Source organism: Narcine bancroftii, chromosome 1 (genome assembly GCF_036971445.1).
Source record: "Narcine bancroftii isolate sNarBan1 chromosome 1, sNarBan1.hap1, whole genome shotgun sequence".
Taxonomy (NCBI): Eukaryota; Metazoa; Chordata; class Chondrichthyes; order Torpediniformes; family Narcinidae; genus Narcine; species Narcine bancroftii.
Window position 1 is genome coordinate 126,882,212 of NC_091469.1, and position 25,475 is coordinate 126,907,686.

Below are 25,475 nucleotides of genomic sequence, written 5' to 3' on the forward strand. Positions count from 1 at the left end.
TTATTTTCTCAAGTCAAATACCTTTGCTTTAAAATCTGTTAAATCCATTTTATGCAGAATTACCTCTGTGGTGGCAGTCAAGATGATTACCCATGGAAAGAGTAAAAGGGCTGACATTAGAGTAGACAGTGTATGGAGACGCTTTGCTCCACCAACATCCACGGACAGTTTTCTGGAAGCTGCATGAAAGCCAACTTTGAAACATAATGACATCACTAGGAGTAAAACTCCACCCTAAAGCAAACAAATGCAAATGACAGGTAAACTTTCAAAAGCACAATATTTTAAAAATGAAATGCAGGATGCAAATGTCTATAAACTAAATATGAATTGATTTATTATGGTTCAGTCTCCACCTTTCAAATCTAATATTTTTGCCATCTTTTGGGTTGCATTTTTGCATTAGTCTCCACCATAGATTGTGATGTGACAACCTGGACAGTTTAACTTATAACAATGCCATTCTTTGCTAGCTACTTGGAGAACAAGGCTGACCTGTAATAAAAAAATAGCATGCACCCAGTCCTCTACTCACTTCCCTCTCAATTCAGAGAGCTACTCTCTTTCCCTATCACTTTGTAGCCTTTTTCACTTCTGCCCTCCCACCCACATAACACTGCCTGTTGGTCTGTACTCCTCCTTCTGCCTTTTTCCTTCCTCTCCTCCTCTAATTTTTTTTTATATTCAGATGCTTGCCCGCTTTTTGGTCATATCTTGACAAAGGGCTCAGGCCAGAAACATTGGTTATATCCCTTTGCTTCCTATTGGTGTTACTTGACCTGCTGAGTTTCACCAGCACTTGTGTATTGGACTAGGGTGCATTCAACCTTTTACCTCAATGTATTGACTGAAATGACAGCTCCTTACACGAGAAAAATCAAAGACTCAAGTCTGCATTCTATCATTCTACTTGTGAACCATTTTACTTCTTTCACTGGAAAGAGTCATGTAAACAGCAACAAAGAAACGATTTAGATTTAAAAAATTCATTAGGGCTTGCCTGCTACAGCCAGCACCACACAATTTGAATTATATTCTAACCACATCAAAACAGTTTACATGAGGATGAATTGATATGGTTTCTTATTTGTAGTGAGAGCAAAATCAAAACTTTCCATGGTTTCTGCAGATTATTAAAATCAGAATTTGATACTATTAATAATGAAATGGCTAAATTTAAAAATACCAAGAATGAAAAAGGAAACAAATAATTTAAAATACGTAGGAACAATAACAGGCAGCTACATTATTTTGATCTTACTTAAACATATGAATGACTGAATAAAACACTTAACAAATACATAATATTTTTATATGTTGAAACTGTATTTTAGTCACTAGCTAGGGTTGGAAATCAGATGGATTTTGATCATTTTGAATATTTAAAATAAAAAGAGAGGCATGAAATCCCAGTTGAAAATGTTTCAGGAATTGACAAGAATAAGCATACCAATTTGATGAATTGGCATCTAGTGCCATGTTTGCTATCTCAAAATAAGTTACCTTGTGGTCTGCAACCCCAAGAAGAGAGATAGCAGTGTACAGTGCATGGGTTAAAGCACTGTCGTGATGTCCTTCAGCTACATGGTAACTTGGGTTAAGGAACAAAATACATGATGGATCCAAAATACTCTCTGTTCAACAGCCAGATCAATTATTTATTGTTGATTAATGAAAAAAGTTTTCACACACAAGACAAAAAGGATACGGTGCTCAGCCATCTTGGCCATTAAATCATCATTGTCAAATAATAACAAACAAATCACAGCAATAATGAAGAATGCAGCTCCTCTTGTCTGGCGATGAGGGTGGGTGGATAGAGAAAAATTACATAGTTGCATTAATGAAATGGCCGTTCAGCAGCTCATTTTCACTAGAAGCCAAACTTCAAACCAGTGGCTTTCAAATGCTTCTGTCTAGACAAACACTGATTCATTCTTAAGGATCCATTCTCTTAACGGCTTCCAAAACACAGCACAAACTGCAGAAAGAAAATAAGTGCTATAAAAAAGTTAATATATTTAAATAACATACTAGCAGGTCCATAGGTCATTAATGCTGGAACAATTTTACAATCCCCCTAGTGCTTACTAGTGAGTACAAAAGAATTCAGATCAGTTACAAAGTGAAACAGGCCGAGTTCCTCCAGCATCTCGGTGTGGTTTTCACTCAGATCCGTTACCAGTCAGATTCTGGGTTTGTCAAGTCTGCAGAAAGTCAACAAATCTCTCAAAGCAATAGGCGCACTAGCGACGTGTTGAAGCATGTAAACAAAGACTGGTTAGGTATTGGAAATAATGTATACAAATGGGAAAATTCATGTATCGAGTAGGGAACAGAATGAGGTAGAAGAACATTTTCAATTTAGAAAAAAAAAATCAAACATACCCACCTGTTAGAACATAGAACAGTTTAGCCCAGGAATTGGCCCTTCAGCTCACGATGTCTGCACCAAACATGATGCCAAATTAAATCTTTGATGCTTGCAAATGACATATATCCCTCTATCCCTGAATATTCATGTGTCTATCTAGAGGTTAGAATTTACTTTTGTTAAATTTCCTAATCTACACATTTTTGGCTGGGTCAAGACTCTTATGAAGACCATCAGAAGACCTAAAGAATATTCATGTGTCTATCTAGAGGTTAGAATTTACTTTTGTTAAATTTCCTAAGCTACACATTTTTGGCTGGGTCAAGACTCTTATGAAGACCATCAGAAGTCCTAATCAAGCAAGGACAGGAGTGAATATTATAGCTCGACTTCTAGAGTTGTGGATATTGGGAAGATATGTTGTCATCGTGGTTCTTTTTTTTGGGTCAATTCGCATTCCTGAATATCATGGGATCTGACGACATCAAAAGGTTCTGGACATTGATGAAGGAGTTGATTAGAGATTTTTGAGTACAGTCAACTAATTTCAGGGGAAGAGTTCAGAGTACAATTGAAAGTCAAAAACCTATGAAGTCCAGCTTGATCAACTTCTTTCAGCAAAGTACCAGGTCTCACAGGTTAATACACATTTCTAATGCTATGAAATGCTCAAGTAAGAAGGCAGGAACCTGGTATTGAAGTGATCAGCCATGAATATGTTGAATGGTGGAGTAGACCAAAGGGCTGAAGGGTTTATTTCTGCTTCTACTTACCGTGTTGCTACACAAAATATCATAAATCACATTTAAATATTGAATCCACAAACTCTTCAATTGGAGATTGCCTGTAATTTGATGGCAAAACAAAATCGAGTGATCTCAGAGCCCGCTATGCACAGAGTGGTTGGGTTTCCCATTTTTAAATGGTGACCACATCTCAAAGTTACTCATAGGAACATAGGAAGTAGGAACAGGAGTAGGCCAAAAATGGCCCATCGAGCCTGCTCCGTCATTCAATACGATCATGGCTGATCTAATTTATGACCTAACTCCACCTACCTGCCTTCTCCCCATATCACCTAATTCCTCTATCATGTAAAATTGGATTTGGAATGAAATGAAGCCACAAATACATGCCCTTTAAAAAAAAAGAAACGTGGTAATGTTTTCTTCTTAGAAAGACGAGTGCTTGGAACTTTCTCCAAAGTGCACAGTAAACAGACCCTATGAATATTTTTAAGGCAGGGGTATATGGATTTTTTGATAAACAAGGAGTTGAAAGGTTATCAGCAGAAGTAAGGAGGTGAGGTTATAATCAGATGGCTCTTGAATGGTGGGGCATGTTCAAGAAATCGAATGTCCTACCTCCACTTCTAATTCATATATTAGCAATTTATTTAAACATTTCAGAATTAAGTATTTGTTTCTGCTTGTAAAAGCCATTTAAGAAAATGCCTGTATTTGCTTTAAATGTAAATAATTTTAACAAGCCTAAATGCAGCTGCTTAATGAAATAAATTCCTCACACCACAGATCTATTTGTTTTGTCCCTTTTAGTCACAACAAAAAAAGAAATCACAAACCAATACTATTCAGAGACAATTTGCTAGACTAAAGTTAATGTGGTTGCAAATTTTATACGTTTAATTAAAACTTTACGGAAGTTATTCTTTAAGCTCCAGGTCTTTAGTTGGGTAACTAGTTATGCACAATACCTTTGCTGGGCTTCCATCAGAGCTTGTAAACAACACTCCAAGCAGTGAAATGACCACAATGTCACTATGTTCAAACAGAAGTATTGTTCTATAAAGAGTAAACACGCACATTCTTAGTACTTCAAGATTCACATTAATACAATCAGTAAAACCATATCACAAAGGTGTTTCAGCAGACTGTATCACAAAGTAATTGAAATTTTCAAATGATAGTTCAACTGGGAGATGAGGAATCAAGCAAATTGAAAACGATGTATGAAAGTGAAAGTCAACTCAACCTTTAAAAAGACAAGCATTTTCCATCATATCCTACTGAACAAGAGACATTTATAAAAATGTGGCATTTTCCAAGACAGGCATAGATGCACTGCATATGGGAATCGGAAACCAAGGCCGAAGAATGTAAAATAGATTAAAAAAAACAGAAGTCACAAAACTAGGACAAATGATGGTTTAATAATCTTGCAATTAACCTAATGAATTACTGCATGAAGGAAGTTTGTACTTATTTATTGACCAATAACCCAAATATTCTGTTCTCTAAAACAAATGGGAACAAAAATCATAAGGTGCCAAGCATGCATTAGGGAAATTTTGAATTTTGTGATTACAAATTAAGAAACCAATAGATCGCAACTGTTAAAATATTGTAATACATTACTGAAAGTTTCTTCCAGCAGTCATGAAACAGGGTGCGCTGCAATATTTCAAAAGATATTGCAACTCAATGCACAGATGTAGATAGGTTTAATTAACCAATCAAACTCAATGGATTTGTGTAACAGTAATTTCAAACATGCGATTTGCCTATTTAGTCAAATCAAATGTTTCAAGAGAAATTTGGATAGGTACATGGATGGGAGTGTTATGGAGGGTTATGGTCTGGGTGCAATTCAATGGGACTAAGCAGAATCGAGTAGCATGGATTAGATGGGCCAAGAGGCTTGTTTCTATGGTTCTTATTCACAGGATTAGTTGAGCAACAATTCACATCTAGATACCTTGTTCAAGCCCAGATAACTTTAAATATCCATCCTTCACAACAATAGTTTTGCTCTTCTGAATTTCGATCCCTCAGGTTTGCTCTGAATGAATAACCAAAATACACTCAAATACCCAGTTCATGTGGATAAAAAGCTGGCCTGCACAGTATTTCTTCCATTTGTGTAGATGAAGCCTGAATGGTATTATGAATAAACAACTGCAACAAATATTGTCAGCAAATTATTTTTACACTTACCTCAATGGTCCACAAAGTGTGAGTCCAAAGAACCACAATAGCAAAATAATGCAGCCACCAATTGAATGCTTTCCAATCTTAATCCACTGCAAAAAAAAATGCTGTTTAGAAACCAGTTATCATGCATTTCTACTTGGTTCAATCTGAGACAAAGCAAATTTATTTCTAATAAATTAATGACAAGTCACAGCAATTTAAATATTTCTACAAAGGAGAACAAGCAATGCCACCTTTCTAACAGGTTAAAATGGCTTGAGCCTCGAACCAGAATTTGGCACGCCAGCAGATTTTAAGTTTAAAATATCAAGTTAGCCTCAGTAGAAAGTTTTAAAATCTCACAGACACGTGGAACTCAAGCTAAATTAAGATTTGAAACTTGCATCAGGTGGGAAGTATTTTTGACACCTTTAGCTGATATTAAAATTTACGATTTATTTTGCATTCAGCTCTCCAAAAAGAACATTTTCCCATTTTAAAGTATTAATACAATATCACTAGACATTGTGCTTCTCCATGTTTTCTTCTGTCATTAATGCCAACCAATAGATTATGGTATGTTCTTTGAAGTTGTGTCCACTAGCACAATTACCTCAAATTATTACTTAAAATCATTGCGAACAGTAAACATGCATCACACAGGGGCGGGAAACCTTTTAATTTAGACATGAGGCATGGTAACAAGTCATTTCGGCTCATGAGTACGTAGCTTAATTGGGTGGCACTGACTTTGGGCAGAAATGGCCTTTTACCATACTGCATGTCTAAATTAAAATTTAAAAGGTTTCTTTCCCCCCATCCTTCCCCCCCCCGAAAGAGATCACACACAAAACCACTAAACACACAACAAAAAGTAATTGTTTTCTTTTGATAATATCCATTTCATTGTAATGAAACTCAATGAAAAACACTTGGCCAATTGTTAGAAATTGATCTGATCAAGTTATGGTAGTAGCAGACATCTTAGTGAAGTACTATCTAACTCACCTGTCGCTTTGAGATTGGCTTGCCTGAAGAAAAAGGTTTTTGGAACAAAACCAAGAATATTGCAGATCTGACAAGAGAGAGAATAGAATAAGTGTCCAAAGATAGCCCAACTTTCCACCTTGGATCAATAGATGGCGATTGTTAGCTACTTCATAATTTCTCAGCTGCAAGGGTTATGTGAATGAATCAAGGGGCTGCTGTTGCTCTGCTGGATCAATGTATTCCACAAATTCACATCTATCTTCCCGCAGAAGATGAGGCAAATATGACCCTTTGGTTATTTCAGTATTTAATTATTTAAATATTTAACATCAACCTTCGATATTATTCTACTTCCCATAGAACTCAACACTATCAAAATTGACAATCCTAACAAATGTGAAATTAGGAACTTTATGGCTGAAAATGTTAATTTTATACCGGACTCTCACACACCGCAACCTGATTCAAGAGGCACAACTGAACCACAAACACACAGTGCCAAGTATTTTATAGTCCAGATGGAACTTGTACTTTATTCATTAACATATTTTTATAAAAAGTGATAGCATAATGTAGATGGACAGCTTTTAATGGTCAAATAATTGCTACTTATTTTGCATAAAAGCGAGATAATTTTGAAAAGACGATTAAAATGTAAATAAAGATGTTAGGTTGGTTTTGAAAGATTTACTGTTAACAAAAATCTTACAATCAGAAGACCATGATTAATTTTCTTTGCAGTGTTTCTTTATCATAAATAGTATTGGTTAAGAGAGAGAATTGTTCAAAACATCCAAGACTATAAAATCATTTCCCTCCTGCCCCAGCAGGGGTGAGGTATAACAATTCTACTCATCAGCGTGGCTAATGACACAGTAATAAAGTAAAAGGAAGATGGATGTGAATAGGTTTGTGAGACTCAGAATCAGAATTTATTGTCATGAACAAGTCAGGAAATTCAGTGTTTTGTGAAATTTGACTCTACCTAAATTCCCAAGTATTTTTAAAATGGAACTTCTTGCAGGATATTACAATGGACTTTAAAAAGTAACTCAACTCCTAAAAAAAATGGATCAAATTGATAACTAATTCAACAATCAATAAGTTGCACACTGCCTAATTAGCTATGATACAGTGAGTCAAGTATTTCCTCTCCAAGAGGCAAAGACACATTAACAGAAAATTATAAACTTTTCAGACAGAAGCCTTCATTTAAAAAAAATTGAAGTTAGCTTTTTGTGAACTTCTGAATATTACCATAAATTAATTTTTACAGTGCTGGATTGTATAAAATTACATTATATTCAACTAAAGTCAATGACTTACATAAATTATCTGTTGAATCTATAGAATGATACTGAATTGTTTTCAAATTAAACTTACCCTAGTTGAATAATGAAGACAAATTGGACAATGTGTACGACTTTAAGGAGGTCGTAAGATTCAAAAATTCCAATAACCTTAAGGAACTTAGCCAGGCACAGCAGGGTGACATAGCGAGTTAACCTAAAAAAAAAATCAAACGTGGAGCAGTTACTCCTGAATTAACAAGACATACTGTACAGTGAAACCCCAATTTTACGCGCCATTTTAATGCAAATTCGAATATAACATAATGAGTGATTGGACTCTGGCGTCAGGCTCTCGGATTGATTTAAAGTGCATTCCGAATAACTGGGATATGCCAAATAAAGAAGGAATGGAAATTATGTAGGTATGCAAATTGAATAGGCAAACTGAATACAGTGAAACCCTGATTTAGCGAGACCCAGCTTTTTTCGCAATTAGATTTTATGGACCCCAAGATCGCGTTATAATGGGGTTTCACTGTAATTCTTAATTAGAGTATTATTGTAACTTTTGGAATGTAGATACAGGAAGTTTGTGATTTTAAAGTACAATATCTGGTACCAGTTATCTCCTCATTAATAAGCTTTATCTCCTAAAATTTACAAAGCTCAGCGCTCAATTTATCATTACTTACCCAAAACATACACTATACATTACTCTATTGTTACCAGAGTTCTGTCTTTTCTCCAATTCTGCAAAATATTCTTCATCATAATGTGTATTCAATTCTATTGCAAGTTATTGATTTATCTACTTCAATAACTTCTCAACAGCAACATATTCATGGAGAGCCTTTAATGTAAGGAACTTTCCAAGATGCTTTGCAGATGGGCATAAGGATAGCAGATGGGATAAAGGTTTGGGGGTTGACGGTAGGGGTTGGTCGAGTGAGATGGAGTGTGTGATTGAAGCCATCCTTTAATGAGATGAATTAAGATGAGGTTCGTACTTAATGCACAGGGTGGAAAGGAGGATCAAGATGACATGAAGGTGGGAATGCAGTGGGAGGTTCAGAAGAGGATGAAACCAGATAAATCCTCAAAAGGAGGAGATAGTGCACTGAACTCAGAGGAGAATTGGGCAACATGGGCCGAAATGGTCTGATAATGCTGTACAATTAAATTTTTTAAAAGTTATGGAAAGGAGGGTGCCCAGTGCTAATATTTAGTATTTGATCTTGACTTGAAATCAAGAGAAATATGGCAATAGGTAAAAGCTCCGTGTGTCTTCGCGCTGGAGACTGGACCTCCAAATTGGGAAAGGTAAAGTCTACGTGTGTCTTGGTGCTGGAGACTGGACCTTCAGGGGCTAAAGGTGAAGGCTACGTGTGTCTTGGAGCTGGATACTGGACCTTCAGGGGTTAAAGGTAAAGTCCACTTGTGACCGAACCGGTGCGGACTCGAAAGGCCGACATGGCCTGTTTCCGCTCCGTAAATGGTTATATGGTTAAACAGCCTTTCAGGCAGTAAACTGCTAATCCTAAATCAAGCATTCTGCTCACATTGCCATTTTAATCAATATATTACTTATAATGAAACCTTAGTCGTTGCATCTAAAGGAATTCTTCAAACTTTACAACGGAAATAGCCCTTGAAGACAATGGGTCTTTGTTTCTCTCTTCAAGTTCAAGTTTATTTTCTGACTGTACATTTAAAACATCGTTTATCAGAATCACAGTGGACAGAAAATTACTAAACATAATAATAAATTTTCATAAATATGAAAGGATAAATATTTACACTTTTCATTTATGAAAAACCCATGGTTACAGGATACAGTTTGTCACAACCCAGCCTGGCAGTCCTGATGTCCCTGTACTTTCTTCCTGTGTGATGTATGGTCGGATCCTCAATAATTATTTGAGTCCTATTTAAATAACACTCCTGATGAATGTCATCAATAGAGGAAAATGAGAGCACAGAGATCTTCTCGACTGTTTTAAAAATCCTCTGTATTGACCTGTGATCTGAAGCATTGCAGTACCCTATCACACAATAATGCAGCCAAGCAAGTCACACTCAATTGTGGTCCTGAAAAATGGTGTCAGGAAGGGTCGGTAGATTTCCTCTCCTTAACCTCTTCAGGAAGTGTAGGTCCTGTTGTACCTTCATGGCAAATGAGGATGTGTTGTGGGTTCAGGATAGGTTGTTCATTATATGCACATCTAGGAACTTTATTCACTCCATTCTCTCCATGACAGTGGACCTTCATCCTCCTGAAGTCTGCAATCATCTTTTTTGCCTTTACCATGACGAGACTCAGTTTGCTGTTCTTGTACTATTTGACGACCTTCCTAATCTCTTCTCTCCAAGCTATTCATTGTTGCCGATAAGGTCAACTGCAAACTTGATGAATTGGTTTGAACTGAGTCTGGCAGTGCAGTCACGAGTCAGCAGTGCAAACTACCGCTGGTCTGAATAAGGAGGGCTATCTGTGCTGATGCTTTGCATAGGAGAGCTCTCCTGCAAAACAGAGCAGACTGCGAACAGTGACTTGGCCACTGGTGGCATCCCAAAAACTGCTCTGGAACACATTGATGACAATCTCATGCTGAAAATATTTTTGAACTAATTTAAATGTCCCAAATAACCAGATTGATTTTAAAAAGATGTGACATTTTAAATACAATCACTTACAGAGTTAATCAGATAACCATTGTATGAAATAGAGAAAAGATTTACCGGTAACTCCTTCTGCTCTTATTCAAAGTGAGTGGCTCCATTAATTTGAATATTAAACATAAAATACAGCACACTACAGGAAGAGGCCCTTCAGCCCACCACAATGTCAAACTAAACTAATCCATCTGCCTGCAAATGGTCCATATTCCTGTTCCCCGCACATTCATGTAGGTGTCAAATAGTTATTGACTGTGTTTCTACACTTCCCCTGAAGCATGTTCCAAGAACCTACCACTCTGTGTTAAAAAAGTGCCTTGAAAATCTCCCTTGAAACTTTTCCTCCACTCACCTCAAATCTATGCCCACTAGCATTTAATTTTTTTACCCTGTTTTTTTAAAAAAAAACTAACTACCCTTTCTAAGCCCATCTGAACAAATTTTCTATCACCCCATATCCTTTGACACAGATAAAAACAATCCAAGTTTTTGGCCACTGCAATCTCATGTCTCCAAGTTTGTCCAGCCTCTCCTCATAGTTAATACACTCCAATCCCAGCAAACCACTTTGGCAGTCTCTTCAAAGCCTTCACATCTCAGAATCAGAATTTATTATCATAGAGCAAACGTTCATATTATAACCATCTTATACCATTACTATAAAAAATAACAGTGCATGAAAAGTAAGGCAGTGTCTTTGCTTCATTGATTATTCAGGAATCTGATGACAGCGGGAAGAAGCTGCCCTTGTGCTTGTCTTTAGGTTCCTGTACCTTTTTCCCAATGGAAATAAATAGGAATAGCGGACAATTTCTAAACATCGCTATAGGGCACAATTTATAAAGACCATGGGAAAAGTGATGGCGGATCTGACTTCCCACAATATCACGCAGCAGAGAAACCCCTTCACAAATGCTCCGTGCATGCAATCCTTTCTCTGCCGCTTGGAATTCTGGGAGGGCAGGTCTGCCATCACTTTTTCCCATGGTATTTATATATTGTGCATGATAACACGACCAACTTTCCCATGCTGTTTAAAAATTGTCTGCTATTGCTATTTATTGCTCGCAATTTCCCACGGCCCCTTATAAAGGTTTATAGAGGTCTGAACAACAACAGGGTCTGAAGGGCTCATAATGTGCTGCACATAAAGCTTCATTAGGTTATAATTAGGCATGATTAATTTTGTTCAAATACAAGATCATAAATACATTGATCAGGATTTAGGACAGGTCCACCAGCGTTCAATGGGTCATGACATTACCGGTAGAATCGTCCTAACCCCAGGGATGGGTCCTTGCAAATGCGAATGCATGCAGAGTCCCAGTTAAGAGTGGTCAAGTGTGAACAGGAAAAATGCCATTCCCGTTCTGGGACACTGAATGGCCGATTTAGTGGGATGCAAGTGTCAAGGGGCTAAGGAGTAAATGCTTTTTCTTGGGCCTCAGTGTCTTCCATCTCACACAGATGCATTCAGTGGATGGGAGGTCAAAGCCTGTGATGGACCTGGATACATTTGTTACCTTCTGCAGCTCTGGGAGTCAAACTTCCAATCAAAGCAGTTATGCAAACCAGTAAGTACACTTTGCAGTGCATGGGTGGAAAAGTAATAGGTCAAAATCTTCTCAAACACCTTAGAAAGGAGAGGGGCATCGATGTGCCTTTTTCACGGTTGCCTTAATGTGCTGGCTCCATGAGAAACATGGACTCCCAGGAACTTGGAAGGTGCTAATCGTCTCCACCTCCAACACATCGCTGTGGTCCAAGTGCATCTTTCTTTCCTAAACTCAACCATCTCAGACGTAAAACACGGAAGTCTGGTTGAAGTAAAACCACAAATGGTGCAGAAACGCAGCTGGTCAAACAGATGCAGCAAAGATCCAGATACGTTTCCGGCTTGGGCTTTGATGGCTTGGCTCAAGCCCCAAACGTTGTTTACTGATCTTTATTTTTGCAACGTAAAAGCTGAGGGTCTCCAGCACGTTGTTTTTTAAATAATCTCTTCAGTCCACGAAGGGGACCCCGATTCTGGGTGAGAGGGGGGAAATGCTGTATCAATGCAATGATGAATCCACGAGGGAGGATGGCTGCACCAGTCTTATCTCTCCAACCCTTTGAGGCAGGACAGAGCCTGGGGGAAGGCGGATGAGACTTAGTGCGCGGTGCCATCAGACACCTTTACCTGGAGTTGGGCACATCCACGGGGCCCAGGCGGCCGCTGGAGATGATGTTGCTGCTGTATTTCTCCTCCATCCTGCCCGGCCGATCCGCCTTCCCAGGACCGGGCCTGCGGCGAGAGTGTCCGAGCAGGCCCGGCGACCAGCCACGACTCCGCTCTCAACGCCCCGGGATTCGCCGCCGATCGGGCGGCCACGTCACGGGCTGGCAACCGGGAAACGCCTCTCAATTACCGCCGGGCTTAAGCGGCGCCACCTAGCAACTGAACCCCGAGCGCAGCCAATCAGCCGCTGTCATCCTCCCGGCATCCCGCCCCCTGCCGGCCGTCGCCTCTCGACCTCCCGGTATCCCGCCCTCTCCCGGCCGTCGCCTCTCGACCTCCCGGTATCCCGCCCCCTCCCGGCCGTCGCCTCCTGTCCCCTCCAGGCTGTCGCCTTTCGACCTCCCGGTATCCCACCCCCTCCCGGCCGTCGCCTCCCGTCCCCTCCCAGCCATCGCCTCTCGACCTCCCGGTATCCCACCCCCTGCCAGCCGTCGCCTCTCGACCTCCCGGTATCCCGCCCTCTCCCGGCCATCGCCTCCCGCCTCCCGGTATCCCGCCCTCTCCTGGTCGTCGCCTCTTGTCCCCTCCCGGCCGTCACCTCTCGACCTCCCGGTATCCCGCCCTCTCCCGGCCGTCACTTCCCGTCCCCTTCCAGCCGTCGCCTCTCGACCAACCAGTATCCCGCCCCCTCCCGCCGTCACCTCTCGACCTCCCGGTATCCTGCCCTCTCCCGGCCGTTGCCTCCCGCCCTCCCGGTATCCCGCCCTCTCCCGGCCGTCCCCTCCCGGTATCCCTCCCTCTCCCAGCCGTCACTTCCCGCCCCTCCCGGTATCTTGCCCTCGGTGGTATCTGCAGCTTGGTGTTGCTATCTCTCACATGCTCGTATTAAAACCCTTCACACTTTTGGTCTTCCAGGGAATGACCCCCCCTCGGATGAAGAGGAATTTCTGATCTTCCCTCACACTGTCCTGACTTGGTGCATATAAAAAAATGTTTGGCCTGGAAGTCAGCCTGAAGAAAACTGAGGTCCTCCATCAGCCAGCTCCCCACCATGACTACCAGCCCCCCCACATCTCCATCGGGCACACAAAACTCAAAACGGTCAACCAGTTTACCTATCTCGGCTGCACCATTTCATCAGATGCAAGGATCGACAATGAGATAGACAACAGACTCGCCAAGGCAAATAGCGTCTTTGGAAGACTACACAAAAGAGTCTGGAAAAACAACCAACTGAAAAACCTCACAAAGATAAGCGTATACAGAGCCGTTGTCATACCCACACTCCTGTTCGGCTCCGAATCATGGGTCCTCTACCGGCATCACCTACGGCTCCTAGAACGCTTCCACCAGCGTTGTCTCCGCTCCATCCTCAACATCCATTGGAGCGCTTTCATCCCTAACGTCGAAGTACTCGAGATGGCAGAGGTCGACAGCATCGAGTCCACGCTGCTGAAGATCCAGCTGCGCTGGGTGGGTCACGTCTCCAGAATGGAGGACCATCGCCTTCCCAAGATCGTGTTATATGGCGAGCTCTCCACTGGCCACCGTGACAGAGGTGCACCAAAGAAAAGGTACAAGGACTGCCTAAAGAAATCTCTTGGTGCCTGCCACATTGACCACCGCCAGTGGGCTGATATCGCCTCAAACCGTGCATCTTGGCGCCTCACAGTTTGGTGGGCAGCAACCTCCTTTGAAGAAGACCGCAGAGCCCACCTCACTGACAAAAGGCAAAGGAGGAAAAACCCAACACCCAACCCCAACCAATCAATTTTCCCCTACAGCCGCTGCAACCGTGTCTGCCTGTCCCGCATCGGACTTGTCAGCCACAAACGAGCCTGCAGCTGACGTGGACTTTTACCCCCTCCATAAATCTTTGTCCGCAAAGCCAAGCCAAAGATAGAAAAGAGCATTTATTATTCAGCATTTGTGATCTTCGGTCTGGGATTCTCTTTCTACGAGTGCTAGGCTAGGTGTTTCCATCGTTTTCTGCTTTTATTTCAGATTTCCAGCATCTGCAGCTGTTTTAAATTGTCATTCTGATTTCTGAAACAAAATTCCTTACATCCACAGAGATGAAGGAACACGGAGAAGTATCGGGGTACAAATAAAAGTGAAGCAATGCCAATGAATAACGTGGATTTCACAAAGTTTAAGAAAGAATCACCATTTAAATGGTAAACACAAGCAATCCGACATCTAGGTATTCAACTAGATAATAATCTAGGCCATCTATACAAATTAAATTATCAGTCATTAATGAAGAAATTACAAGATGACTTCGAACATTGGAAAGATTTACCACTTACATTGATAGGAAGGGTAAATTGCATTAAAATGAATATCTTCTCAAGGATACAATACCTATTTCAATCGTTACCAATTCCCTTAACAGAGAAATTCTTCAATGAGCTAAAGAAAATAATAAGGAAATTCTTATGGAAAGGGGGAAACTAAGGATAGCACTAGATAAATTAACAGAATGGTACAAATAAGGGGGTTTACAGCCAAACTTTAAGAATTATTATAGAGCAGCACAATTAAGATATCTATCAGATTTTTATCAAACAAGAGAAAAACCAGATTGGACCAGATTAGAGCTAGATAAAATAGGGGAGAAGGTACCAGAACATATACTATATAAGTGGGACGCTTTGTTGAAGACGGGTTGTGAGTTCTGAGTTCAGCCTGTTGAAAATCCTTGTAGTCCTTACAAGAGGAAATAGCTTTTGGATATTAAGAGAATCAATGGGAATAGAATTAGTGAAAGAATGTGTTGCTGAGGTAAATGATCATCTATGACGTTATTGAACATCAGAGATGAAAACTTCAAGGAATTCTACGAGCATTTATATAGAACTGAGAACGAAGGGAGAGAAGACAAAATGTCTCTACATGCATTTTTTATTTGTCACTACTAATTTTAATTTACTTTTTGCTAGCATGGATTATCTAAATTCATTCCTGTGGTAAACTACTTTTATGCTATTATTGGCTGCTGCCGGCTGGATGTGCCTCCTGAGGCCAATCCTACCCATAGCCCTTTGCATGGACCCGATTCCACTCTGCCTTGATTAGTCAATGAGGTTGGTGGCTGTTCCAGTCTATAATTAATAAAAGTCTGTCAGTTTCACAACTTCAGTCTTTTGTGATTATTGATGGTGCATCAATTCCCGATTATTATAGATTCATTGGAAAATTAGAATCATAGCTATGGCGTGTTCAGCAAATATCAGTTCACAGAAGAGTCATCTCATCTGTGCCATTCTCCCTCCCTTTTCTTATGGCCCTGAAAATTACTGTCTCCCAAGTGAGGGAACCACCTATTTCTCAAACATTTTTTCTTACCTTTGAAGGTTTACCTTAACCAGATCTTCCTCACACCTCACATGCATTCTCTCTACAATGTTCATACCCATTTATTGAATATATGTCTTCCGTTTAACATTCTCATTCTTGAGGTTGTCCCTTTTATAGCCTGTCTTTTCCTTCCCATTAACCCCCTCTAGACACCCTTAAACTCTCCATTCCTCCAACTCTAATCCCCTGTGCTCCCTCTCCATTGGATTACTATTGGTAGCCATGCTTTTGTCAAACCTGATTTAATTCACCAGAACTTTTTCACTCAAATCCATAAACCTCCACTTTTACTTAAAATCCATCCTATCACCTCCACTACCATTCAATGCCTCTCTCAACCCATCTCACTCTTCTAAATTCACAACCCATTTCTGAGAACACAAAAACGCTGGAGAAACTCAGCAGATCACAGCATCCATAGGAAGTAAAAGGCTTTCACCCGCATATGCTCCATTACCCACACATCTGCCCTGTCCCCCTCCACCCCATATGCAACAAGATTCCTCTTATCTTTACCTCCCACCCCACCAACCTCTGCATCCAACATATCCTCTTCTGCTATTTCCACCACCTAATATATGATCCCACCATCAGACACATCTCTGCTCCTCCTCTCTTTGCCTTCCGCAGGGACTGCCCCCTCCTTGACATCCTCATCCACTCGTCCCCTTGGCACCTACCCCTGTAATCACAGGAGGTGCTCCACCTGCGCCCATATCTCGTCCTTCACCACCATTCGGGACCCCAAACAGTCCTTCCAAGTGAAGCAACATTTCACTTGTGAATCTGCAGGGGTCATCTACTGCATCTGGTGCTCCTGCTGTGGTCTCCTCTACATCGGAGAGATTGTGCACAGATTGGGAGATCACTTCATTGAACACCTTGGCTCTGTTCACTCCAATAGTGGGGATCTCCCCGTGGCCACCCATTTCGATTTCCTGCCCCATCCCCTTGCCAACATGTCTGTCCATGCACTGCCAGACTGAAACCACTCACAAATTTGAGGAACACCTCATATTCCCTCTGGGCACCCTCCAACCGGATGGCAATAACATTGGCTTCTCCGGTTTCCATTAGCCCCCACCTCCATCTTTGCCTATGTCTCCTTCCCTCACAACCCGCCCCCCCACCCCCCCCACCCCAGTCCTTTTTATAGTGAAAAAAAGTGAATGTAAAGGCAGGTATTCTCCGTCTTTACATCGCTTCACTTACCTTCATAAAAGCTCCGAGGGTGGATTCAGCAGGTGAAGTCCGATCCAACTAGTCTAGAGGGTACAGTCAGAGGTGGAGGGAAGTCATTCCACCTCCTGTGTAAAAGGATTACTGCTGAAAGCATCTCGAAACAGGAAAATAAGATGATTGACATCATACTGACAGCCCTGTTACCCCAATGTGCTGTCACAGAGTGGCTAGTGGACCTCACTTCACCCCCGCTCCCTCACACCACCCAATCTCTCACACTGTACTGCTCTCTCATGCCGCCCCACTCCTTCACATTGTACCCCACCCCACTCACTCATACTGCCAGTTCCCTCACGTCGCCCACTCCCTCAAGCCTCTCGCTCCCTCACGCCCTCTCCTCTTCGCCCTCTTCAAGAGGCTGAATGACCACTTCTCCAGCCACCCTGTCATCACTGACCTCTCCTGCCCAATGCATTGATCGAGAGCCTCCTGTATGGCACACATTGAACATCACATCAGGTATTGCACCCCGGCTCAGCAAACCCCTCCACCCCCTCTGCTCAGCTCAGTCAGCACCCCTCCTACACTAGTCCAGCTAAGGGCACGAAACAGTCTGGCACAGGCCCTGCCCACGCGCTCTCTCACACCACCCACTCCTGACGGGGCTGTCAGGCAGCAACGTAATGGAGCTGTTAGGCACTGGGGCAGGGGGTCTGTCAGCTAGTGGGTCTCAGGCAGCAGGGCTTTTAGACAGTGGGTGGCAGGGCTGTTAGGCAGTGGGTGAGGGGGCTGTCAGGCAGCGGGGTGGCGGGGCTGTTAGGCAGCGGAGTGGCGGGGCTGTCAGGCAGCGGGGTGGCGGAGCTGTGCTACACATCCTCTGTGTTTTCATTACAATCACAGTGTCTGCAGACTTTCATATTTCACTCCTCATTCAGGAACGTTCATCAGGAAAAATTAAAATATTCATCAAGAGAGGTTAAAGATGTGAGAAGTACAGTTGCTTCTTATGCAAACGCTCCATAGTCTTTGGCTTTTCAACTGCATTTTCCAAAGTCCACAGATGTTGCCAGGACAAAGGAGATGAAAAGCAATATCGTTGAAATATATCTCCTGACAGATCCCTGTCCTGAATAAGACAGGGATTGCTGCAGGGTCAGCAAACTAAATTAGCCATTAATCAAACTGGCAAAATGTCTGCATTTATTTCCAACAACATTTTTCTGTCAAATTCATCGCATTAGGGGTTATAGTTCCTCAGGTGTCATAGTTCCTCAACTATCCACTTTTCTCTCCTTACACTTCAGTTTTGGAGTTTACTTTTGGTCAGATATTGTAAAAGCTCTTGGGAAATTTCTTTTCCAAAAATTAATCCAAGTTGTATCTCAAGCAAAGGCACAGAATCCACAATTGTTCTCAGGGCTTGTCTCGCTGCTTGAAATCCAGCACAATCCAACACCTCATGGGTGGAAAGTTTGTCTGGTGGATGAATCCACAGGTTATTATTGGGTACATGTGTTTGGGAATGGCAAAAGTTGAGGAGATCACAACTCATTGACAGAAAGTTATGAAGGGTTTTTCCTAAAAAGTCCAAATGCAATGAATTGCAATCAAATTAGCTTGCTGCATGACTGTAGGGTGATGGCATGTAATTCTCTGTGACAGCTTTGTCTCAGTTTGCACCACCTTCAGTTATAGCTCTATGGTTTAGAGGCCTGCATTTGCCTTCAGAGTTGAATAAAAAAGTCTTTAGTGCAGCTACAGGAATACATTATTTTCTAAAGTTTCAGATGAGATTATAAATCAAGGCTCTGACTGCTCTCTTAGAGATACAATAGATCACATGACATTTTTTTTCCTTCAGGAACTTTTGTTTGACCTTTTAAACAGTCAGTTTCCATTTGGTTGGCGAAGTGGCACCGCTACTAAATTTGCTGCCTCACAGCTCCAGTGTCCTAGTATGTCAGGGTGGAGTTTGTACATTCGCTCTGTATATACAGTATGTGGGATTTCTCTGGGTCCTCTGGCTTCCTCCCTCATTCCAAAGGCAAACAGGCAGGTTAATCAGCCAATCTATATGGCTCCTGATGTTTGAATGATGTTTGGATGAGGGAACTGTCAGAAATGTGGACTTCAGGGAATATTAGTGATGGGATGTGTGATGGCACTCAATGGCCTTCTTTTAAGCCATAAGGACCTACAGAAATGTTTTCTTAAAGATTATGTAGAACAGAGTATGAATAATCAAATGTTAATTCATCATATACTGTAGAACCCAACACCCAAACCCAACCAACCAATTTTCCCTTGCAACCGCTGCAACCGTGCCTGACTGTCCTGCATCGGACTTGTCAGTCACCAACGAGCCTGCAGCAGACGTGGACATACCCCTCCATAAATCTTCGTCTGCGAAGCCAAGCCAAAGAAAAGTAAAGAAAAATAAGTAGATATTTTCAATTTCTCGGTCTCTGCATCTTCTACCACCAATATTATCTGGTGCTGTCTGTAAGGAGTTTGTATGTTCTCCCCACATCTGTGTAGTTTTCCTCTGGGTGCTCTGGTTTCCTCCCACCTTTCAAACATACTGGGGTTATTGAATAATTGGGGAATTTGGGTGGCACGGGCTCCTGGGCCGCAAGGGTATGTTACCACGCTGTACGTCTAAATTTAAACATTTAAAATGATCATCATGGGGAAATCCAAGGAAATCAAATGGATGTTGGTTTAACTATTTGACTAATATCGCCCCCTGTTAATAAAATTAAATAGAATTGAATTGTTTATTGTCATGTGTACCTAGGTACAGTGGAAAGCTTCATTTTGTGTGCTATCCTGATAAGTCAGCACATGCAAGTACAGTAGGCAGTCCTGTAATAAAATAAAAGTGCAGGGTGCAATAAGTTAAAAATACAGGGGATATTGTCACAAGGCAAAGGGCAGGGTTCCAAGAAAAATACAGGTAAAGCAGTACAAGAGCATCATCTTTTACTAATTTCTACAGGGAAACACCAATCCTATCAGTTTTGAGAGGCAGATTAGACCACAGCAAGAACCAACATTTCGGGCTTGAGCCCTTCATCGAGGCATGTAAAAGATTCAGCAGGCGCCCGAACAAAATGGTAAGAGGGAGGGGAAGAGGGAGGAGCACAGTCCCAAAGGAAGGTGGTAATTGGTGGAGAAGGGAGGGAGGGCACATCACCAAGAAAGTGGGAGGAGGGTTGGCTTGATGAATAGAGAGGGAAGGGAGTGGAGAGCTAAGGGAAAGAAAAGACAGGGGGAAATGGAAGGGAGGAAGAAATGAGAGTATGCCAGCAGAAACCAGAGAAATCTATGTTAATGCCCAGATGGGAAATCAAGTGTTGTTTGTCCAGTTTACGGGTGGTCTTGGTGTGATAGTACATGAGGACATGGGCAGATGTAAGCATGGGAGTGGGATGCAGAATTACTATTTCTAATGGTCCTGAGCACTGAAATTCACAGGCTTAAAGACTCCATGCCAGCTTTACATCTTGATGTCCCAGTTGATTTAACTTGACAACATGTTGTTAAGCAGCTGGGGAAGCAAATGAAATCCCAGTTTTCCTGATCCATGTGTGATTAAAATCAAAATTAACGTCTCAAAGCTTGATTAGGAAAGGAACATGAGCAGTAAGTAGGGTGGCACAACAAGAAGAGGGGCTGCCACATTTTGCCCATGCTTTGATTAAGGGGTCAGGCCCAAAACATTGGTTATGTATCTCTGATTTAAGATCTCAGGCTTACTTGCTTTCCCTGTGACCATGTGGGTTTCTCCCAATGCTTTAATTTCCTCCCATATCGCAAAGACATGGGCCTGTCTCTGTGTTGTATCTCCCTATAACTCGATGATTTTACTAACTGCTGTGAAAGTAAGTCAGGAATTGTGCAGTGTAATGAGTCATATAAAGAAATCTCTAGGCTGGGGAGCGCTCCTGTGAGACAGAGAGAAGGTAAGATAGCAGATGACAAAATGATCTCTAGATCAGGGGTGCCAAACCACAGCTCATGAGCCACATGCGGCTCTTGACATTTAATGCGCGGCTCACGGAGATATGTTGGCTGAGACAGGAATTGTGAGAGCCAATGCTCACAATGGTAGTGTTAGCAGGCATGGCTTACCAATCGAATGATTGTGGCTCATGTAGCTGTGTTGTGGGCAGTGAAATTAGAAGAGTGTAAGAATGATCTAGGCCGCCCACACTCCGGAACTCCTGACATCCCAAACAACGCAGGTACATACCATGGTTAAAAGTGGTATGCGTGGAATAGTCAACCCTTAAACTTTACCCTAAAAAGGCTTAAACTTTGTGAAATCCGCATTATTCATTGGCATTGGTTCACTTTTATTTGTACCCCGATACTTCTTCATGTTCCTTCAATTTCTTATGTAATTCTTTTATTGATAATTCTGGTTCTGTTATGTATACTATGATGTCATCTGCAAATAGACTGATTTTATATTCTTTCTCTTTTATTTTTATCCCTTTTATTTTATTTTCTGTTCTTATCAGTTCTGCCAAGGGTTCTATAGCTAATGCAAACAGTGAGGGAGATAGTGAACATACCTGCCTAGTTGACCTGCTTAATTTAAATTGGTTTGATATATATCCATTTACTGCCACCTTCGCCAATGGTCCCTTATATAATGCTTTAACCCAATTAATATATTTCTCTGGTAGGTTGAACCTCTGTAGTACTTTGAATAAATAATTCCATTCTACCCTGTCAAAGGCTTTCTCTGCGTCTAAAGCAACCGCCACTGTTGGCATCTTATTTCCTTGTACTGTATGGATTAAGTTAATGAACTTACAGATATTGTCTGTTGTTCATCTTTTCTTAATAAATCTAGTTTGATCTAGTTTTACTATTTTTGGTATACAGTCATCCAATCTGTTTGCTAATAGTTTTGCTATTATCTTATAATCTGAGTTAAGTAGAGATATTGGTCTATACGATGCTGGTGTTAGTGGATCTTTCCCTGTTTTTGGTATTACTGTAATTATTGCTGTTTTACATGAATCTGGCATGTTTTGTGTTTCTTCAATCTGGTTCATTACTTCCAGGAGAGGAGGAATTAATGTCTTTAAATGTTTTATAGAATTCTATTGGGAGTCCGTCCTCTCCCGGCGTTTTATTGTTCGGTAGCTTTTTTAATATATCCTGTATTTCCTCTATTTCAAATGGTTTTATCAATTTGTTTTGCTCCTCTTCTTGCAATTTCAGTAGTTCAATTTTAGCTAGAAACTCATCTATTTTGCCTTCTTTCCCTTCATTCTCAGTTCGATATAATTGCTCGTAGAATTCCTTGAAGTTTTCATCTCTGCTGTTCAATAGATGATCATTTACCTCAGCAACACATTATTTCACTAATTCTATATCCACTGATTCTCTTAATATCCAAAAACTATTTCCTCTTGTAAGGACTACAAGGATTTTCAACAGGCTGAACTCAGAACTCACAACCCATCTTCAAAATGGGGTTTTCAACAAGTTGCCAGCTTGCCATGTTACAGCCTCCAAAAGGTACTGCAGAACTGGCGAACTGACCCTCTTTCTCTCTCTCTCTCTCTCTCTCTCCAAAGAATCACATGCTTTTTTTCTCTCTGTTTGCAAAACCACATGACCCCTCTTAGAACAGCAAACTGCATCCAGACAGATTGCTGGCACTGGAATCAGTTTCCTGAGCCTGTACATCTGTTACTCCACAACATCAGTCCAATTAACACCTACTTGTGAAGTCTCCATAGGCATTCTTCAAAGTTTCTGTTAAGTCACTGTGGACTTGAAGTCTTTACTTATGCATAGCTCTTACATTTTAAATGAGATGTTTTTTGTGAAATTATAATGTCTGTTTGTGAAGTGACCTACACTAAACCCCCACAATCCATCTATTTTAAAAACATATTTATATATAATGTAAAATATAGTAGCAGCGAGGTCCTTGGGTCGTAGGTTTTATATCGGAGTGGTCTTCTCCTATGCAGGTTTCTTACCCGGGCTGGAGGGGCCTGCCTCCCCTCCTATGTCGGTCCATACTGCCCGGACCGGGGCCGAGGCCGCCGCAGCTCTCCCTGTGCCTGGACTGGGGTCGCCGCCTCCCACTCTCTGCCCGGATCGGGGCCTCCGCCTGCCTCACTCGACCGAGGCCGGGGCCGCCGTCTCCACCTTGCTCCTGCCCGGATTGGGGCCGCCACCGCCTACCCTTCGCCCGGACCGGGGCCGGGGCCGCTGCTGCTCTCTCTGTGCCCAGACCGGGGCCGCCACCTCCCACTCTCTGCCCGGATCGGGGCCTCCGCCTGCCTCACTCGACCGAGGCCAGGGCCGCCGTCTCCCCCTTGCTCCTGCCCGGATCGGGGCCGCCGCCGCCTACCCTTCGCCCGGACCGGGGCCGGGGCTGCTGCTGCTCTCTCTGTGCCCGGGCTGGGGCTGCCGCCTCCCACAATCTATGAGTCAATGCTTTCCTAAACCTCACTGCCACGTCCCAGCTTGCTTGGCCACGGCACACGAACCATGGGTGTAAAGGGTGGGGCCAGTACTGCGCGCACTGCACTCCACCTAAAAGCTCCTTTGCGCAGGCCCGAGGACTGGTCCACGTCCTCCCCCTCCACGTCCTCCCCCTCAAAAGATGCTCACAAACTCAAGCTAGCATGCTGGAACATCAGAACCATGCTAGACAAGGCTGACAGCCACCGACCTGAACGTCGGTCTGCCCTCATTGCACATGAACTCCTCAGACTTGACATCGACATAGCCGCTCTCAGTGAAGTCCGCCTGGCAGATGTAGGCAGCCTCCAAGAACGCGGCGCGGGCTACACACTCTACTGGTCTGGCAAGCCTTTGGATGAACGACGCCTATCTGGTGTAGGCTTCATGGTCAAGAGCTTCATTGCCTCCAAACTCGTAAACCTTCCGACAGGCCTCTCGGACCGAATCATGTCCATGTGACTCCCCCTTCAAAACAAGCGTCGCATCACCCTCATCAGTGTCTATGCTCCAACCCTCCAGGCGGAACCAGCAGAAAAGGACAAGTTCTACACCGACCTGCGCAACCTCATCCAACGCACCCCTGCAGCTGACAAGGTTGTCATCCTGGGCGACTTCAACGCTCGTGTTGTCAAAGACTCAGAAACCTGGCCAGGAATCCTGGGCAAGCATGGCGTCGGCAAGTGCAACGACAATGGGCGCCTCCTGTTGGAGCTCTGCGCAGAACAGCGGCTTGTCATTACAAACACCCTTTTTCAGCAGAGGGACAGCCTTAAGACCACCTGGATGCATCCCCGATCCAAACACTGGCACCTCCTGGACTACATCCTGGTGCGAGAAAGTAACAAACGAGATGTGCTCCACACCAGGGTCATGCCTAGCGCGGAATGCCACACTGACCACCGGCTGGTTCGCTGCAAGCTCAACCTTCACTTCAAGCCAAAGCCCAGGAACAGTAAAGCCCCCAGAAAGAGGTTCAATGTTGGAAACCTGCAGTCAGACGAAGTGAGAGGAAACTTCCAGGCAAACCTCAAAGCAAAGCTCGACGATGCAACCCGCCTCACGGACCCGTCCCCTGAAACCCTCTGGGATCAGTTGAAGACTACCATACTGCAATCCACTGAAGAGGTACTGGGCTTCTCCTCCAGGAAAAACAAGGACTGGTTTGACGAAAACAGCCAGGAAATCCAGGAGCTGCTGGCAAAGAAGCGAGCTGCCCACCAGGCTCACCTTACAAAGCCGTCCTGTCCAGAGAAGAAACAAGGCTTCCGTCGCGCATGCAGCCATCTTCAGCGCAAACTCCGGGAGATCCAAAATGAGTGGTGGACTAGCCTCGCCAAATGAACCCAGCTCAGCGCGGACATTGGCGACTTCAGGGGTTTCTACGAGGCTCTAAAGGCTGTGTATGGCCCCTCACCCCAAGTCCAAAGCCCGCTGCGCAGCTCAGACGGCAAAGTCCTCCTCAGCGACAAGATCTCCATCCTCAACCGATGGTCAGAACACTTCCAATCTCTTTTCAGTGCCAACCGCTCAGTCCAAGAATCCGCCCTGCTCCAGCTCCCTCAACAGCCCCTAAGGCTAGAGCTGGATGAGGTCCTCACCCTGGATGAGACATATAAGGCAATCGAACAACTGAAAAGTGGCAAAGCAGCAGGTATGGATGGAATCCCCCCAGAGGTCTGGAAGGCTGGCGGCAAAACTCTGCATGCCAAACTGCATGAGTTTTTCAAGCTTTGTTGGGACCAAGGAAAACTGCCTCAGGATCTTCGTGATGCCACCATCATCACCCTGTACAAAAACAAAGGCGAGAAATCAGACTGCTCAAACTACAGGGGAATCACGCTGCTCTCCATTGCAGGCAAAATCTTCGCTAGGATTCTACTAAATAGAATAATACCTAGTGTCGCCGAGAATATTCTCCCAGAATCACAGTGTGGCTTTCGCGCAAACAG

At 42.9% G+C, this 25,475-nt stretch overlaps 2 protein-coding genes across 2 annotated transcripts in view; both read right to left on the reverse strand.

The window, feature by feature from the left end:
- Positions 1-12,740, reverse strand: part of slc30a5 (solute carrier family 30 member 5) — a 35,615-nt gene extending 22,875 nt beyond the window's left edge. The window contains exons 1-8 of the mRNA XM_069938707.1: positions 12,445-12,740; positions 7,678-7,800; positions 6,313-6,379; positions 5,329-5,414; positions 4,089-4,176; positions 1,709-1,796; positions 1,504-1,580; positions 64-234 (exon numbers count right to left, since the gene is read on the reverse strand). Of these exons, the coding sequence (XP_069794808.1) occupies positions 64-234; positions 1,504-1,580; positions 1,709-1,796; positions 4,089-4,176; positions 5,329-5,414; positions 6,313-6,379; positions 7,678-7,800; positions 12,445-12,515 (771 nt within the window). The 5' untranslated portion in view covers positions 12,516-12,740. The remainder of the gene's footprint in view (positions 1-63; positions 235-1,503; positions 1,581-1,708; positions 1,797-4,088; positions 4,177-5,328; positions 5,415-6,312; positions 6,380-7,677; positions 7,801-12,444) is intronic.
- Positions 12,696-16,917, reverse strand: LOC138750949 (octapeptide-repeat protein T2-like). The gene is made up of 2 exons (XM_069913235.1): positions 16,840-16,917; positions 12,696-13,280 (listed from the first exon to the last, which is right to left on the reverse strand). The coding sequence occupies exons 1-2, from the start codon at positions 16,915-16,917 to the stop codon at positions 12,696-12,698; spliced, it is 663 nt and encodes a 220-aa protein (XP_069769336.1).
- Between the last annotated feature and the right edge of the window lie 8,558 nt (positions 16,918-25,475).

Bases quoted from the DNA above. Each gene is read 5' to 3' on its own strand.
- LOC138750949 (XM_069913235.1), bottom strand. From the start codon at position 16,917: ATGGAAACCGGAGAAGCCAATGTTATTGCCATCCGGTTGGAGGGTGCC. The intron at 13,281-16,839 runs GTGAGTGGTTTC...CGGCTGGGAGAG, and splicing joins ATGAGGTGTTCCTCAAATTT to GGAGGGATACCGGGAGGGGA.